Source organism: Physeter macrocephalus, chromosome 4 (genome assembly GCF_002837175.3).
Source record: "Physeter macrocephalus isolate SW-GA chromosome 4, ASM283717v5, whole genome shotgun sequence".
NCBI lineage: Eukaryota > Metazoa > Chordata > Mammalia > Artiodactyla > Physeteridae > Physeter > Physeter macrocephalus.
In genome coordinates, this window is record NC_041217.1 from 5,144,032 (window position 1) to 5,162,323 (window position 18,292).

Sequence of the window (18,292 nt, forward strand, 5' to 3'; positions counted from 1 at the left end):
GACCAATCACAAGTAATGAAATTGAAACTGTGATTAAAAATCTTCCAGCAAATAAAAGTCCAGGACCAGATGGTTTCACAGGTGAATTCTATCATTTACAGAAGAGCTAACATCTGTCCTTCTCAAACTCTTCCAAAAATTTGCAGAGGAAGGAACACTTGCAAACTCATTCTATGAGGCCACCATCATCCTGATACCAAAACCAGACAAAGACACTACAAAAAAAGAAAATTACAGACCAATATCACTGATGAATATAGATGCAAAAATCGTCAACAAAATACTAGCAAACAGAATCCAACAACACATTAAAAGGATCACACACCATGATCAAGTGGGATTTATCCCAGGGATGCAAGGATTCTTCAATATATGAAAATCAATCAATGTGATACACGATATTAACAAATTGAGGAAGAAAAACCATATGATCATCTCAATAGATGCATAAAAAGCTTTTGACAAAATTCAACACCCATTTATAAAAAATCTCCAGAAAGTGGGCATAGAGGGAGCCTACCTCAAAATAATAAAGGCCATATATGACAAAACCACAGCAAACATCATTCTCAATGGTGAAAAACTGAAAGCATTTCCTCTAAGATCAGGAACAAGACAAGGATGTCCACTCTCGTCACTATTATTCAACATAGTTTTGGAAGTCTTAGCCACAGCAATCAGAGAAGAAAAAGAAAAAAAGGAATACATATTGGAAAAGAAGAAGTAAAACTGTCACTGTTTGCAAATTACATGATACTATACATAGAGAATCCTAAAGATGCCACCAGAAAACTACTAGAGCTAATCAATGAATTTGGTAAAGTTGCAGGATACAAAATTAGTGCACAGAAATCTCTTGCATTCCTATACACTAATGATGAAAAATCTGAAAGAGAAATTAAGGAAACACACCCATTTACCATTGCAATAAAAAGAATAAAATACCTAAGAATAAACCTACCTAGGGAGACAAAAGACGTGTATGCAGAAAACTACAAGACACTGTTGTAGCCAAAGCAGTCTTGAGGGAAAAAAACGGAGCTGGAGGAATCAGAATCCCTGACTTCAGACTATACGACAAAGCTACAGTAATCAAGACAATATGGTACTGGCACAAAAACAGAAATATAGATCAACGGAATAGGATAGAAAGCCCAGAGATGAAGCCCAGAGATGAACTCCCTAACACCGTACACAAAAATAAACTCAAAATGGGTTAGAGACCTAAATGTAAGACCGGACATCATAAAACTCTTAGAGGGAAACATAGGAAGACCACCTTTGACATAAATCACAGCAAGATCTTTTTTGATCCACCTCCTAGAGAAATGGAAATAAAAACAAAAATAAACAAATGGGACCTAATGAAACGTAAAACCTTTTGCAAAGCAAAGGAAACTACAAACAAGACGAAAAGACAACCCTCAGAATGGGAAAAAAATATTCTCAAACGAATCAACAGGCAAAGGATTAATCTCCAAAATATATAAACAGCACATGCAGCTCAATATTAAAAAAAACAAAATGGGCAGAGGACCTAAATAGACATTTCTCCAAAGAAGACATACAGATGACCAAGAAGCACATGAAAACCTGCTCAACATCACTAATTATTAGAGAAATCCAAATCAAAACTACAATGAGGTATCACCTCACACCATTTAGAATGGGCATCATCAGAAAATCTACAAACAACAAATGCTGGAGAGGGTGTGGAGAAAAGGGAACCCTCTTGCACCATTGGTGGGTATGTAAATTGATACAGCCACTATGGAGAACAGTATGGAGGTTCCTTAAACAACTAAAAATAGAATTACCATATGACTCAGCAACCCCACTCCTGGGCATATACCCTGACAAAACCATAATTCAAAAAGATACATGCACCCCCAATGTTCATTGCAGAACTATTTACAATAGCCAGGTCGTGGAAGCAACCTAAACGCCCATCGACAGATGAATGGAGAAAGAAGATGTGGTACATATATACAATGGAATATTACTCAGCCATAAAAAGGAACGAAATTGGGTCATTTGTAGAGACATGGATGAATCTAGAGACTGTCATACAGAGTGAAGTAAGTCAGAAAGAGAAAAACAAATACCGCATATCAATGCCTATATGTGGAACCTAGAAAAATGGTACAGATAAACTGGTGTGCAGGGCAGAAACTGAGACAAAGATGTAGAGAACAAACATATGGACACCAAGGGGGGAAAGTGGTGGGGGGTGGTGGTGGTGGTGGTATGAATTGGGAGATTGGGATTGATACGTATACACTGATGTGTATAAAATGGATGACTAATAAGAACCTGCTGTATAAAAAAATAAATTAAAAAAAAGAAAAGATGAGGAACAAATTACTGATAAATATATGGGTAAATCTAAAAGAATATTGTTGGACAACATAATATTAATATATCTTTGGGACTTAAACTATATGTACAATGAAAATGCATGACATTACAATACAAAAAGTGGGAAGAGTAAATAAAGTTAAAGTGTTCTGTGTCCTAGAGAAATGGTAAAAGTACGAATTTATACTCAATTGTAATAAGGCAATTTTGCATTATGATATCTCTATGATAACAGCTAAAGGAAGTCTGGAGGAACGTATAATCCACAAGCTATGAGAGAGTAAAATGGTATAACAAAAAATTTGATTTGCCCATGAGAAAGCAATAAAAAAAAAAGAGAAAACAGAACATAGAACAGTTAAGATATATATCTAGTATAGTAAGATAGTAGCTATAAACCGAAACATATCAGTAATCACATTAATATGTAAATGGACTAAATAATCCATTGTAAAGGAAATGATTGTCAGACTGAATAAGTATATTTTTACATACACTAACTATATATTGCTTGTAAGACATACACATTAATAGTAAGAACCCAGAAAGTTGAAAGTTAAAGGATAAAAAATTGTACACCTTGTAAATACTTGGCAAACACCAGTTGGTACAGCTAAAGTAGATTTTAAGGCAAAACCAAACAGAAACAAAGCATTACTATAGGTAAAGAAAGACTCAAATTATACAAATTCAACATGTTTCAATCTGTGTGCACCTAATAAAACAGCATCAAAATACATAACAAAAATTTGACAGAACTAACATGATAAATATTTTTAAATGTACCAAGTGAGAGAATTTAATGCACTTCTTTTGGTAATTGGTAGAAAAGTAAACAAGTAAACAAACAAATACAAATCAGGACAGATAAGAATGAACTTAGTAACATGAGAAACAAAATTCAATTCAATTGACATGTATGTAACAACAGTGAACCCAACAAGGACAAAATTAATTTATTTCCAGTAAAAAGGTTTACCTGAAACAAGTATATGCTTGTAATAGACTAAGTATCAGTGAATTTCAAAGAACAGATATAATTCAAAGTATGTCTCAATGGATTTAGACTAGAAATCAACAACCAAAAGAAAATTAGAAAATTCTCCAATGTTTAGAATTTAAAAAATAAACTTCTACATAACTCAGAGTGCATAGAAGATATCAAAATGGGTGTTATAAATTTTTAGCTGAATGATAGTAAAAATCAAAAATATAAAAATGTGTGGGATGAAGTTGAAGTTGTGCTCAGTGGGAAATTTATATCCTTAAATTCATTTTTAGGGAAAAACATAACGGATGAAAATTAGTACTGTAAGTATACATCTAAACAAGCTATAAAAATAATAATAAAATAAATCCAAGAAAGTAGAAGAGAGGAAATAATAAAGACAAGAATATAAATTAATGAAATAGCAACATTTGATGAAAGGATCAAATAATGCAGATACTGATTGCTTATAAGGACCAATAAAATTTACAAACCCTCAGCAAGATATATCAGAAAGACATACTTCTTCAGAGCAGTATAACAAAAGACACATCACTAAAGGCATTAAAAAGAGTATAAAAGGATGTCATGAGCGTTATGTCAACAAACTTGACAATTTAGATATAATGGACACATTCTTACAAACCACTTCCTACTGAAACTGAGAGAATAATAACCTAATGTCTATTAAACAAATTGAAGTTGTCATCAAAATCTTTCCTCAAAAAAACCCTCAAGGCCCAGGTGGCATCTCTGATGATTTCTTACAATTATTAAAGAAGAAATTGTACCAGTCTTAGAAAAGATCTAGAGAATTGATAAAGAGGGAATACTTCCCAACCCATTGTATGAAGTTAGCAGAAACTTGATACAAAACCCAAAAGGAAAATAACAAACCAATCTCCCTCATGAAAATAGTCACAAAAATCCTACATAGAATATTAGCAAATAAAATTCAACAATATATAAAAAGCATAATTCATCACAACCGTGTGGGATTTATTACAGAAATACAATCCTGCTTTAACATTCAAAAAGAAGCAATGTAATTCCAGGGAAAAAAATAAATGTAATAATCATATGATTGTTTCAACAGATATTGCTAAAATTAAACTCACTGAAGGTTTTTTTAAATTCTTAGCAAAATAGAAATAGGTGGTTTCTATATCTTTATTTTGATTTTTTAACATATTTGTAACACCATATTTAAAGATGAATTACTGAAAGATTCAGTTATGAGATCGGAACACAGATACCCACCGCTTCTACTCAGCATTATACTGAAGTCCAAGACAGTGAAATAAGATAAGAAAATAAATGAAAGTCAGATATAAACACAAAGAAATATTTTCTTTTTATTTAAAAATATGCTATTTTATGACTCCCGAGAATCCTGGGAGATAGTGTTACTTTTATTAGGATGCCTCATCAACAAGGCATTATCATCTTTCAGATTGAGGGGACCATTCTTATATCTGTTTCCCGCTGTCCTCATGTTTTCTAGCACAGCACCAATAACACTGAATGACCACTGTTAGACTGGTTACCCACACCGCACAGCTTAACCATCCTATAGGTCCTACCAACCCAGTACCTCATGTATGGTTTGTACTTAAAAAGTACTTGTTAGAATGAGCTGGATTCTAGTTATTTATGATCTAGAGGAAAGAGTAGAAACCAGTAATTCAACAAGCACACTAATGAAATAACAAAAATGCAAAAATTAAATTTTATATTAGTGCTATATCAACTCAAAGAGAAGAGGAAGTGAAAAATATGGTTTTATTTTAATAGAGACATATGTGGCAGTACTTACCCAAACACAATGGTGGTGTAGTCCACACTCCCTCTAAACAATAGGACTCCTTAGACCCTTGTAGGAAATGGTGCTCGAAACATCTGTATTCCACTGAGGAACCATTTTCATAGGTCCTGACAGTTGAACTCTTAATAACTCCATTTTTAATAAGTGGGGGAGATGCACATGTTCTTTTAGATTCTGCAAAAATAATAAAGTCTGCAATGAATTGCTACAATAGGCAGCCAGTGCTTTTATAATCGCTACAGAAATAAAACAATATATTTCATGTAAAAGCATTTTTAAGACATCTCTCAAGTAATTTTTAAATATCAAAAGCATTTCTGCAATAACTTCATACATAAAATTTATGATTGCAATTAGAATATCATAATATTAAATACACGTTTAAAACTAGCAAAGTATTAACAATTGTGACTTTACTTTTCCCCTTTCTGTTTGCCAAAAGTGAAAGCGTATAAGATCCGTCCTGAGGCCATGCTTTCTCAAGCTTTCTCAAGAGTATGCATTCTCTTCCTGTTTCCTTATTAAAAGTGACAGTCCCATGCCCAAGAAGTACACAAAATCTCTCACTCTACCTTAAGCCCTCTTCTGAGACAATGCTCCCCTGCAAACCCTGAGGAGAACAATGCTTTACAGGGTTGTTGATTGTTCACAAGAGGGTGATCCATCCTCTGAAAGTCTGGTGATATGTACAAAATCTCATGAGTTCTCTCTTTATAAAACTGACTTACGGAATTAAAAGATGTCAGCATAGATCCTATTTAAGGGTATGTGCTGATTGGAAATTGATCAGGTCATCCCCAATTTTATAGATTAGATGATGAGGGTCTTATCCTTTGAACTCATATACTGATCACCTGTGATATTGGTCACCCAAGAAATTGTCAGGAAGCACTATTGTTTTACCTTTTCTAATACATGAAGGATATTTCACTTCTCCTCTGTTGCACTGCACTGATAATTCAGAGAGTGCAGCTGATGGAGACAAGTCATACCCCTGTTTACATACAAAATCTATTAAATCTCCATGTAAGATCTTTCCTTCATAATTCCACTTCAGGCCTAGGTTATTTCTGCTCATGTCATCCACGTTAACTGTACACGGCTCTGTAAAACAAAGGATCTTTTCAATTCTTCACTCATCTCACGAGTATGAAAGTGATATATTTTTACAAAAAAAATTATGACAGGCATCAAAAGCAGTATTTTATATTTACCATTTATCATTATTAAAGCTCTTCACACATGTACATAATAAAGGATACACTTTATTGCTGTCAAATGAATTTATATATTTTATATTATCTTCAATATATCATAAATTAAAACCACTTAATTTGAAACATTAAAAATATTGTTTAGGGACAACAACCACTTAGGTTCTTCCTGATTTCCTTCCTATAAAATAAAATCTTCAAATAGAAAATGTATTTACTGTGTCATATCTGTGGGACACTTACCACCTGATATTCGTCAGTGAATAAAACAAAGATCCCTGCCCTCATGGAGATTACCTTCTAACTGGGAGACACACTCAATAAACAATAAATTAATAAATATATGAAAAAATATATATGGATCTTATAACTCGGGGCCATCTTTAAACTACATATAATAAGTGCGATAGGAAAATTAATAGTGGAGGCGTGGGGGATGGGGACTGTGCTTCTAGGTAAGGTGGTTGGGACGGGCTTAAATAAGGAATCTTTGAACAGACTTGCAGAAGGTTAAGGAGTGAACCAAGTCATTTTTTGAGGGAAGGGCATTCCAGGCACGGGGAACTACCTTGAGGTGAGAGTACCCCTGGCTTACTTGGGGAGGAGTAATGAGCCCAGACTGGCTGAAGTAGGATAAGGGCAGGGAAGACGAGCAGGGGGGAGGTTGAGAAGTTCATAACATCTGGAATAATTCACAGATGGGAAAGGCTGCTCCTTATAACACCATCTTTCCCATTCGTAGTGAGAGTATTTTCAGTTCCACAGGACAAGTAAGATGGACAAAGCTCTCTCCTCTTTCCCTGATGACAATAAATGATCTTCACTCAGTATTTGCTTTAGGCTGTGGGCATCAAGCCTAAATGTCATGAGGCAATTGTTCCAGACAGAAAATGATAGGTTTCCTTAAACCTTATTGTTTTCTACGGGGTTGTTCCATTACTAGCTTTTCCTTTACAATTTCGGTCCAGTCTCTATCCTCAGAGATGATTGTACTTCCGTTCGATGCAATATCAATCACATCAACAAAAGCTTAACATCAAAATCGTTTATGAAAATATGAGAGCAATAGAAAAACTACAGGTGAAGATATATCTGAATGTGAATGTGAACAGCAAACTAAGAATGACTTGAAGGAGAGAAACCACAAAGGAGATGCTGAAAGAGCTGACTTACAACTTAAATTTATGTATATTAAAAACACTATAAATAAAAGGAAGAGGAAAACAAAAAATAGTTGCAATATACATGACTGTCAAATGGATAATATAATTTATATAGATAAAGCTCTTATGGGTATGGAAAAATCGCTGAACTATGAACAATCAGTTCATTGAAAAACCACCTGTGGCCATTAGAAAATTGAAAAATGTCAACTGTTTAATACCCAAATAAACCCAATTAAAGTAATTTAATTGCTTCATTAACAATATGTAAAGATTAAGATATTCAAGTTCACAAAGAATAAGAAACTACTTCATTAATTCACTGATGCTAGGATCATAAATCAGAATAAACTTTATGAAGGGCAGTCTGGCAGTTAACAGAAATTTAATTAAAATTCCAGATCTCTTTGATCCAGAAATTCCTCTTCAGATAATCTGAAAACAAACACAAAACATGTGAAATAAATAGAATTAATTTTATTTTATTAAAAAATAAAGATTATTTACATGTACAAACATTTAGTACAAGATGTACTGTGTGGAATATAAAAATGTTGAAAACACACTAAATGTCCATCAAAAAGTAATTAATTAAATTATGGCATATCTGCATTAAGGAATACTGTGCAGCCATTAAAATATAATGTAGAAATATATCAAACCATGTTCATAATGTAGTTTAAGTGAAAGAAACAAGATTCATAGCCTCTTCATGATATCATACATTTTTGTGAATATGTATGTTGGAAGCTGGTGTAGAAAAAGGTGTAAAAGACCATTATCTAAGTCACTGACAGCATTTGTTTCCGGCAAGGTTACTGATATTTTCTGTTTTCTTCTAGCTTGTTCTGTATGTTTATTAATTTTCTTGTAGATAACAGTGATTTGCTTTTGTAGTTTAAAGGGCTAATATTTTTAACTAAATGTCTTTTTTAACTTATAGGGAGTTTATCATGCGATTTTCTATCTGTAGAAGTCACAACGTAAGAAGTTCTTTGCAACTGTAGTGACCAGGTACGTTACTTTTAAATGTAACTCTGACTAGCAAAGTTAAAAAATGAGGCAAATCTATAGGCTTGAAATGAGAGGTGAATATTGTTTTCCCAAAGTAATTTCAATTTAGGTAATTATTTAGATAGCTGCCTCAGTTTTCTACTTGAAAACATTAACATTAATTAATCCATGCCTTAATCCCATATATATATATATATATATATATATATATATATATTTGTGTGTGTGTGTGTGTGTGTGTGTGTGTGTGTGCAGTACGCGGGCCTCTCACTGTCGTGGCCTCTCCCGTTGCGGAGCACAGGCTCCGGACGCGCAGGCTCAGCGGCCACGGCTCACGGGCCCAGCCTCTCCGCGGCACGTGGGATCTTCCCGGACCGGGGCACGAACCCGTGTCCCCTGCATCGGCAGGCGGGCTCTCAACCACTACGCCACCAGGGAACCTCCCGAAATATATTTAGAGTAACTACAAACGTTTTTATCTGCTCAACAAGATAAAACAAAAGTGAGGAAGCAGTGGCAAAGAAAGCTATAAACGACATACTCTACCAAGGAAAGAATTGGATCGATTATTCTTCTGTCCAAATGACATTCTGAGGACAATAAGAGAGACAACGAGGAATATAAACAACCAGGGGAAATTCCAGTTAGGAGAAAGACAACACAAATGTAATCAGACACACAATTGTGATTATGTTTAACGCCACTGAAATGGACACTTAAACATGGTTAAAATGGTAAAGTTTTGTTGTTCTTATGTTACCACATTAAAAAAAAAAACGCAGTGGGGTAAGAACTAGTATAGCCTAAACCCTAAAATACTAGGGATTTTTTTCTGCTGACAGAAACGATAAGGTAAAACACTTGAAGAATGATATATACAAAAGTCTCTTTTCTATGCTATAAAACATTATATGAAAATCATGTAAGAATACAAACATAAGGGTAAAACAAATTCAATGTGCCCTGCTATAAGCAGAGTAAGTTCCAGGGACCTAATGTACAAAACAATATATACAAAAAATAAAAAAATAAATCAGATAAAATTCAAAAATTAAAAAAAAAACCACCCCAATGTGTGTTGAGCAACTTAAAAGTTGCTAAGAGTGGATTTTAAATGCTCTCATCATAACAACAACCACTAAAATTATGTGAGGTGAAGGATAAATAAACTTATAGTGGTAATAATTTCACAATGTATTTGTGTATCAAATCATCACATTATACACCTTAAACGTACACAAGGTTATATATATGTCAATTGTATCTCAATAAGGCTGGGAAAATTTTTTTTAATTCAATGTGTTCTCTATCTTACCTAAGCAAACAGGTGGGGGTGACCATCTTCCTTGTTCACAATGAGATATTTTTGCTCCTCTCAATAAGTAATATTCATCGCATCTGTATTCCACTGAGGATCCTGTTGGGTAGCTTGCTAATAATCCACCAATAACAGCTCCATTTATTACATGAGGTGGAGAATTACAATTTTCAGTATTTCCTAAGAAAATAAGTTATTTTTATTATTATTATTTTTTTTTTGCGGTACGCGGGCCTCTCACGGTTGTGGCCTCTCCCGTTGCGGAGCACAGGCTCCGGACGCGCAGGCTCAGCGGCCACGGCTCACGGGCCCAGCCGCTCCGCGGCATGTGGGATCTTCCCGGACCAGGGCATGACCCGTGTCCCCTGCATCGGCAGGCGGACTCTCAACCGCTGCGCCACCAGGGAAGCCCCAAGAAGTTATTTTTAAATTAATACAAACATACCAACATAATGATATAATACAGTTGCCCATACAATAGTACTTTAATATTTCACTATGTAATTTAGGACAATTGATCTCTCAGTTTACCAGAATCAGAGAAACTTTATTCAGCTAAGTATTGTTAAAATTTACTAAGCCAAACTAAACAGCAAATGTTTTGCTGAAGGACAAGTATGCAGCGGATTTTTCACTTTTCTTGCTTCTGAAGGACTCATGCTATAGATATTCTTAAAATGTACAGAAAGAGAAACAGTGTTCTTTAACCTAAAGATTATGGTCCATTTAAAAACTGACCTTTGTTATTATCCATTTTTATTTTTTCCTTCTCATCTCTCTTCATCTCAGATCTCAATCAAACCATAGATGAAAATTTCCATTTTTCTCTCTGTCTTCAGAGTCTTTCCCCTACTCGGCTAATTTCTCTAGCATCTTTAATAGCTTTTCTCTTACACAACAGATATCCTCGGTAAACATGTCTGTGGAGGTCTCTCCAGGGCCCGACCAAGAAATGAGGAGGATGACAGGAAGGGTAGCACCGAGGAGTGGTACCCTGGTTGTGCCCTTCAGAGAGATGAAAGAGCAGGTATATGGCTCCGAGGGTGGAGGGCTCAGAATGGCCAGATGCAAAAGGACTATCATCAGAATGTTAAAAACTTGTTTGTTTCCCAATTCTTTATATTCAGTTAAATTCTACAGAGAGCTCCATATGCTCAGGAAAAATAGCAGAGTAAGTGCTGTATCTGTGTGTTTCAAACTCTTCTAAGCAATGGACCGTTGCTGTAAGGGTGTGAATTGAACAAAGGACAATTTTACACACTAGACAAAGCTCTGGATGTGAAACGCAGCACACATACCGACACACTCAGGGGGAAGGGTCCATTTTCCACGTTTACAAGTTATTTCTTCTGGTCCCCGGAGGTGATACCCTCTTTCACACATGTATGTCACTTTATCCCCGTTAGAATAGACCTTGGAGGATAGGTTTGCTGCAGCATTCTCAACCAAGGGTGGGTCCTCACAGGCCATCCTCTGCTTTTCTTCTGAAAAGGGAAAATTGAAACAGAAGAGACCATTTAGCTGCACATGCGCGCAGGTTTCATTTTAGGGAAAGCTTATTTGAGGCACTGCTAACCAATGCATTTGGGAGGTTCTGTCCATTTTCCATTTTCACAGCGTATCTCTTCTGATCCCTGCATCTCAAAGTTAAGTCCACATTCTATACGAACTGTTTCTCCGTGACGATAAGTGGTTGAGTACCTTTGAACTTTGGAGGTCAGAGGCAGAGGGGGAGGAGGACATCGATTTCTTCTTCCTTATGGAAAAACATCAGTATATTTAGTCATATAATTACCAGAAAATAATAGTTGAGGTTTCATAAGCACATTCATTGTGCCAAGGACCCTAAGAAGTATGGCAGACAGACTGGGGTCACCCCCTGGATCCCCACATCCTGAGGCTCCCTTCCGTGAGTCACGCCCCTCCCCAAGAACAGGAGCTGGGACTTGCTTCTAAGCAATGAACCCAGCCAAGATGATGGGGTGCATGTGACTTGTTTAAACACAGCCACAAGGGTGGATGCGTGTGATCGTGGGCACATACTGATGCAACACAGTACGGTAAGGCCCTTCTTGCCGAGCTCTTTCCCAGCTGATTTGGAAGAGAAGCAAGCTGCTTCATCGCGAGTTTCCGAATGGGGTGGGCCACAGGGCAGGGCGCACGGGGCTGCCTGCAAGGGCATCCAGGAGGAGACTGAAGTCCTCTGCTCAGCAGCCTGCCAAGCTCCAAATGCTGCCACAAACCACAGTGAACTTGAAGGCAGGTCCTTCCCGAGCCCAGCCCCAGATGACACTGCAGTTCCACCTGACACCTTGACCGCAGCTTTGCTAGACACGGACACAGAGCCAGGTCAGCTACACCCAGGATCCTGACCCACAGAAACTGTGAAAGACACAGGTGTGTGGTTTCAAGCTGTTAAGTTCATGCCAATAGAAAACTAAAAGAGCCAGCACATTACATTCATTATCTCCTTTAATCTTAAAATAACTTTGTTAAGTGGGGACTATTACATCTCCCATATTATAGACAAAGAAACTAAAACTTATGAAGTAAGTAAATTATTAGTAAGTGGTGGATCTGTTCCTAAACCCGTGTCTGTCTGAATTAAAATCTCCTGCTCTTAACTATTCTAAAATACCGACTTATTAACTTCCCATGGCTGCCGTGACAAATTACCACAATGGAGTGGCTTAAAATAGCACACCTTTACTCTCTTACATTTCTGGAAGCCAAAGTCCAGAATCGGTTTCACTGGGCTGAAATCAAGGTATCAGGAGAGCTGTGTTCCTTCTGGAGCCTTTAGGAGATAAGCAGCTTCTTTGCCTCTGCAAGCTTCTGGGGGCTGCGTGCACTCCTTGGCTTATGGCCCCTTCCTTTTTCACTCCAACCTTTGCTTCCATCACCACATCTCATACTTGATCTTCTGTACTCAAATCTCCCTCTGCCTCCTTCTTATATAATTATGATGCTTATGATTACATTTGGGGCCCACATGGATAATCCCAGATATTATTCCTCTCTCCAGATCCTTAATTTCATCACATCTGCAAAGTCCCTTTTGCCCTATAAGGTAACATTCACTGGTTCCAGGGACTTGAATATGAATATCTTCTTTGGGGAGGGAGGGAGGCATTACTCAGACGACTACACTGCCCATCCTACATCTAAGGACTGTTTGCTAGAAAACGATAGCAGGAATGTTGGCATCTGACTTAACTTGGTGGGAGTGGGGCGAACAGGTGATAAGTAGGTAGGTCTGCCATTTCATTTTGAAATAATATGCTACAGGTAATTTGCTAACAATCTTCCTCTCTGCTGTTAGAGCAAGGCTGTTGGGCACCACTGGAAAGTTTTTAAAAGAATATTTCTAACAAAAACAATTAAAGTCATTGTTTAGTGCATTTAGAGAATGATGGCAGTTCTGGGAAACCCCACTGCATAAACCTGGCCACCCCTCTTTCATTCCTCCCAGCAACTGTTTCAAATCTTCACTACTCTCTTCCAAGTTTTCCTTCCTGTCTTTCTCCTGCCTGTTAATAATGACACTATTTCCTACATTACAGAGACAATAGATGCTATCAAGCCCTTTACCTCTCCCCATCCTTCCCAATCCTCAAAATCCTATTTATCTTTTAAGGGCCAGTTCAGACATTATCCATCACCTCTGTAAACACTGTCCCACACCATATCAATCAGAACCTTCAATGTTTGTTCAAACACCTTATACCTGACTTTACTATACCAGTTGTCATATTGTATCAATGACTTGTATCTGTTTCCTCTGCTAGACCAGGACCTCCTTCATATAACATTGCAGGTGTGATTATATGACTATTGAATTGATGTCTCTTAACAGGTAATCATACCACCTGCTTGAACACAGCCAGTGATATAAATGGAACCATAGACGTCTCATTTGACGGTGGCTCTTACTAGATGACCTCAGTTTTGATTTTCACTCTGGGTTACATTCTGCTGATTTTTCTGCTCCTTACCCCACTGTTTTGAAGGCTGTATTTTCACATCAGGGAATATGTGGCTAAGTAATAAGAAAGTACTTTCACAAACCTGCCACCTTGGGACAACTGAATCTAGTTAATTCCCAACAAGAAAAATTATTCATTATAATAAGAGATTTACAATTTATAATAGATTTTTAAAAATATATTTAAAAATATATCCACTCTACAAACTAATATACAAATTAAGATTTCTTCAGATTAAATGTATTAAAGACTCTTGAAAATAGCACTGATTTAAAAGACAATATTTATTTTAAAAAATAGCACTTGGGAGAAGAATTAGATATCATCAGAGACTTTTTTCATAGAAATTAAAGCTGATTCAGACATGATACTTTATTTGTGTGAGTATGAAATTTTAAAAATTACCTTCACAGACAGGAGATTCTGGGTACCAGCCAAAGTTATAGCACTGAATTAAATCAGATCCACTTAGATAATAATTTTTATGACAGAAAAACTGAACTACATCTCCTTCTTCATAGGTTTGCTTTACAGGATGAAAATAACCATTTTCTATTGATCTTAAAGAAGAACATATTAATTCTAAAAATGAAAGAACAAATAAAAAACAAAGAAGTGTTATTTTTCCTGCTAGAACAAAATTCACCCACTACTTACCTGCCATATCTGAATTAGAAATCAGCAACTTTGCCAAATTTTGTTATTCCTAGTAAAAGCTTGTCAATTTATATATTTATTGAATATCATTAAGCTTATTTTAATTTAAGTATCTGAGCTAAAAGGATTTTTCCCTCATTGAGAGCTTGAAATGATGAAAGCCTACTGTCAACATCATTAAAACCAGAAGCAAAAAAATATGAAAAAAGGAACATAATTCGCATAACAACTTGTACCCATTTCTGAGAGGGAGTTTTCAAAGTGAAAGCAGTTGTCTTCAAAGTGAGAACCTACTGGCACATCGTGGGGTGAGGGCCCATCCGTACGGGTGACACTCCACCTCCTCCGTCCTCTTCCCGGAAGCTGTGTGGTACCCAGAGGCACACTCATATCGTACTTTGTCCTTCACTTTGAACATCTTCTGTGTTGTGGAATAATTTCCGTGATGTAATTCAGGGGCCAAACATGTTTCTAAAAAAAAAAAAAGAAATTAAAGTCATTTGTTTCATGAACTCCATCCCTAAACCTAGAATATTAAAAGGAAATCTCAAAAAGTATTTTCTATGAATCTTAACAATATATGACAGAATCAACTCTTGGCAAAATTGAAAAATAATCAAAGTTTGCCTTTGTCTCTGGATTCCCTTTCTTCATTCACCCGGCATCCTAACTCTACCGGTCTTCAGTCTTTAAAATTCTACTCTAGTGTATTTGGCCAAAGGCCACAATTCAATAGAAAACTTGTGCACTGGCGATTTTTCGATGATGTCCCATCTGTGGATTTGTATAATTTAAATAGATAACACCACACTAACGACATATATATATATATTCAAATAAGTGGGTTATTTTTAAAATAAATTTATTTATTTATTTATTTTTGGCTGTGTTGGGTCTTTGTTGCTGCACGTGGGCTTTCTCTAGGTGTGGTGAGCTGGGGCTACTCTTTGTTGCTGTGCACAGGCTTCTCATTGCGGTGACTTTTGCTGCAGAGCACAGGCTCTAGGAGCGTGAGCTTCAGTTGCTGTGGCATGCGGGCTCAGTAGTTGTGGCTCGCAGGCTCTAGAGCACAGGCTCAGTAGCTGTGGCGCACGGGCTTAGTTGCTCCGCGGCATGTGGGATCTTCCCGCACCAGGGCTCGAACCCGCGTCCCCTGAATTGGCAGGTGGATTCGCAACCAGTGCGCCACCAGGGAAGTCCCTGATTGGGTTATTTTAAAGTTTATCTGATATTGGTTTGAGGAATAAAATAATGTGCATTATTTCGAACTCTTCTCTAATGAAGGAAATAATAATTTATGTATGTTGTGACAGAAAGTTTCATTAAGGGTCTTTCTTTTTATTCCACTCCAATTCTTTGTTTACTAGGAAAAAATAGGAACTGCTGGAGCAGGTGTGTGGTAGAGGTTGGGAATCCTTGGATTAAGGAAACACCCAGCATTAGAGAGAAACAATATCATAACTTCCTGCATCGAGAGACATAATAAAATAACAATTGTATTTAAACAAGAATGCCTACCAATATAAGAAAGCATTGAACTCACAAGCTCTTATCTTCAGATTTAGGAGATGATTCTTAAACACATACCATGTTCCTTCCTACAGATTGGCTGAGAAGACCATCCATCAGGGAGGCATTGAACCACTGCTTCATCCTGCCCTGTTGTGGTTTTGTACCCTGATGCACAACGATAACGCAAGTTCTCTTGAATTTTGTAAAATAATTTTGTGTCAAAGATGTAACCGTTCCTCAGGTCAGGCTTCGGGCATTGTTCTGTGGGGAAAAAATATTTCTGAACTAAATTGATGAAATTAAGCTTGTTCTTTACTAAGTTGTAAAACTAACAATGCAAAAGTTTAATATTATTCTTGGAATTTTAAGGAGAGAGAAAAATGTTCACTCCACAATTCCTTGATTTAATTTAATTTTGGAACTATCCTGCATGCTCTGCATCAAATTTCTTTAAAAGTTGATTCCATTTGACAATAAAGTTCTTGGATATACTAACTTCGGTTCTCACAGTTATCCCACCCCTACCTCATCTACTTTAGAAAATATATCCAGAGATCTTCCTCTAACTAATTGTCATTAATGGAAAATAGAAAGAATTTCTTTTGGGTTTAGTTCCTAATATTTTTGGGTCCACTGCATTTGATAATTTTTAACATTATGTAACTAAAGCACATATACCTACTCTATGGATGCTTAAAGAATCATGCAGACAATTTAATGTGAAAACTGTGTTCATTTATTTTTTAAGCCTCTGATCACCTACCTGCACAGTTAGACTCCATAGTCAGTCCATGTAAACTGTGACTGAGTCACAGACATGCTACTCAAAACCTTGGAGTTCACAGAGCTAATTTTTACTAAATACTTGGGACTGTGTTGTGTTGGACAGTCCATTTACCTTAGCGTTGTATGGAATTTCATCATTTTTTAAGCCTCGTTAACAGACCCTCATAACAAACCAATTCAGAAAAGTGAAGAGACTTGTCCAAGGTTAATATTAGTTTAAATATATGTTGTACTTGGGTGTGGCAAGGCCTTTATAAAGATTATCTCATCGAAGCTGTATGATTCGCATTTGATAGGTGAGAAAGTCCAGCTGAGACTGTTTAAGCCACTTTTCAGTGGTGGAGCAGGATTTACAGGTGGCACTCTGGCCACAGAGGGTGTCTCAATCCTGACACTGCAATGCTAACCCTGCATCATCCTTTCCTGGGTCCTACTTCACTGCTCTCACATCATCTCATCTAAGAGGTTTAATTAACTTTTATGCTCTAGTTATGAGTGAGATGTATTTATTACAGTTAGTCTATGGTCCATGTTAATACTAAAAGTGCAATGCTTAAATTGATGCTCCGTCCTCAAGTCACGGAGTGGATAATTATCCCCAATAGATATATTCACTGGACATATCGACCACCATAAGCACCATACCCCCTTCTTCTAAATAAAACGGACTCAACCAAAACGCCTTACTCTGCAAAACAGAGCTTGGGGAACGTGTCAATCAAGAGAGGTCACCTGACTCCATGGAAGCCACTGATAGTTGGACTCTAGCATAGCCTGACATGAAATATTGAGATGAGCCGATCAGATTTCCTTTTCACAAATTTGAACTCAAAGTTCAAAAACACACATTTTTCAATGGATATTATGTGAGAAGAAGTGGTCATACAAAGGAGAGTCTTTCAAATGATAAAATACTAGAGTAACAACCCTACATATACTTCCTAAGGCCAGTGTCAAGCATTTTTCTGTCTCCTGCAGAACTCTCTGTAAAAGCCCCCCATTCTTTTTTTTCTAACCTCTTTATTGGAGTATAATTCCACTATCTATCTATTTTACATTTGGTAGTGTATATATGTCCATGCCACTCTCTCACTTTGTCCCAGATTACCCCTCCCCCTCCCCGTGTCCTCAAGTCCATTCTCTAGTAGGTCTGCATCTTTATTCCCGTCTTGCCCCTAGGTACTTCATGATCTTTTTTTTTTTCTTAGATACCATATATATGTGTTAGCATACGTTATTTGTTTTTCTCTTTCAGACTTACTTCACTCTGTATGACAGACTCTAGGCCCATCCACCTCACTACAAATAACTCAGTTTCGTTTCTTTTTATGGCTGAGTAATATTCCATTGTATATATGTGCCACATCTTCTTTATCTATTCATCTGTTCATGGACACTTAGGTTGCTTCCATGTCCTGGCTATTGTAAATAGAGTTGCAATGAACATTGTGGTACATGACTCTTTTTGAAT

General features: G+C 36.6%; 1 protein-coding gene across 1 annotated transcript in view; it reads right to left on the bottom strand.

Annotated features, from left to right (window-relative positions):
- The window catches only part of LOC102993205 (coagulation factor XIII B chain), a 38,671-nt gene that overhangs the window by 7,255 nt on the left and 13,124 nt on the right, over positions 1-18,292 (bottom strand). The window contains exons 3-10 of the mRNA XM_024130720.1: positions 16,111-16,296; positions 14,818-14,994; positions 14,272-14,448; positions 11,457-11,636; positions 11,179-11,364; positions 9,878-10,060; positions 6,075-6,275; positions 5,163-5,345 (exon numbers count right to left, since the gene is read on the bottom strand). Of these exons, the coding sequence (XP_023986488.1) occupies positions 5,163-5,345; positions 6,075-6,275; positions 9,878-10,060; positions 11,179-11,364; positions 11,457-11,636; positions 14,272-14,448; positions 14,818-14,994; positions 16,111-16,296 (1,473 nt within the window). The remainder of the gene's footprint in view (positions 1-5,162; positions 5,346-6,074; positions 6,276-9,877; positions 10,061-11,178; positions 11,365-11,456; positions 11,637-14,271; positions 14,449-14,817; positions 14,995-16,110; positions 16,297-18,292) is intronic.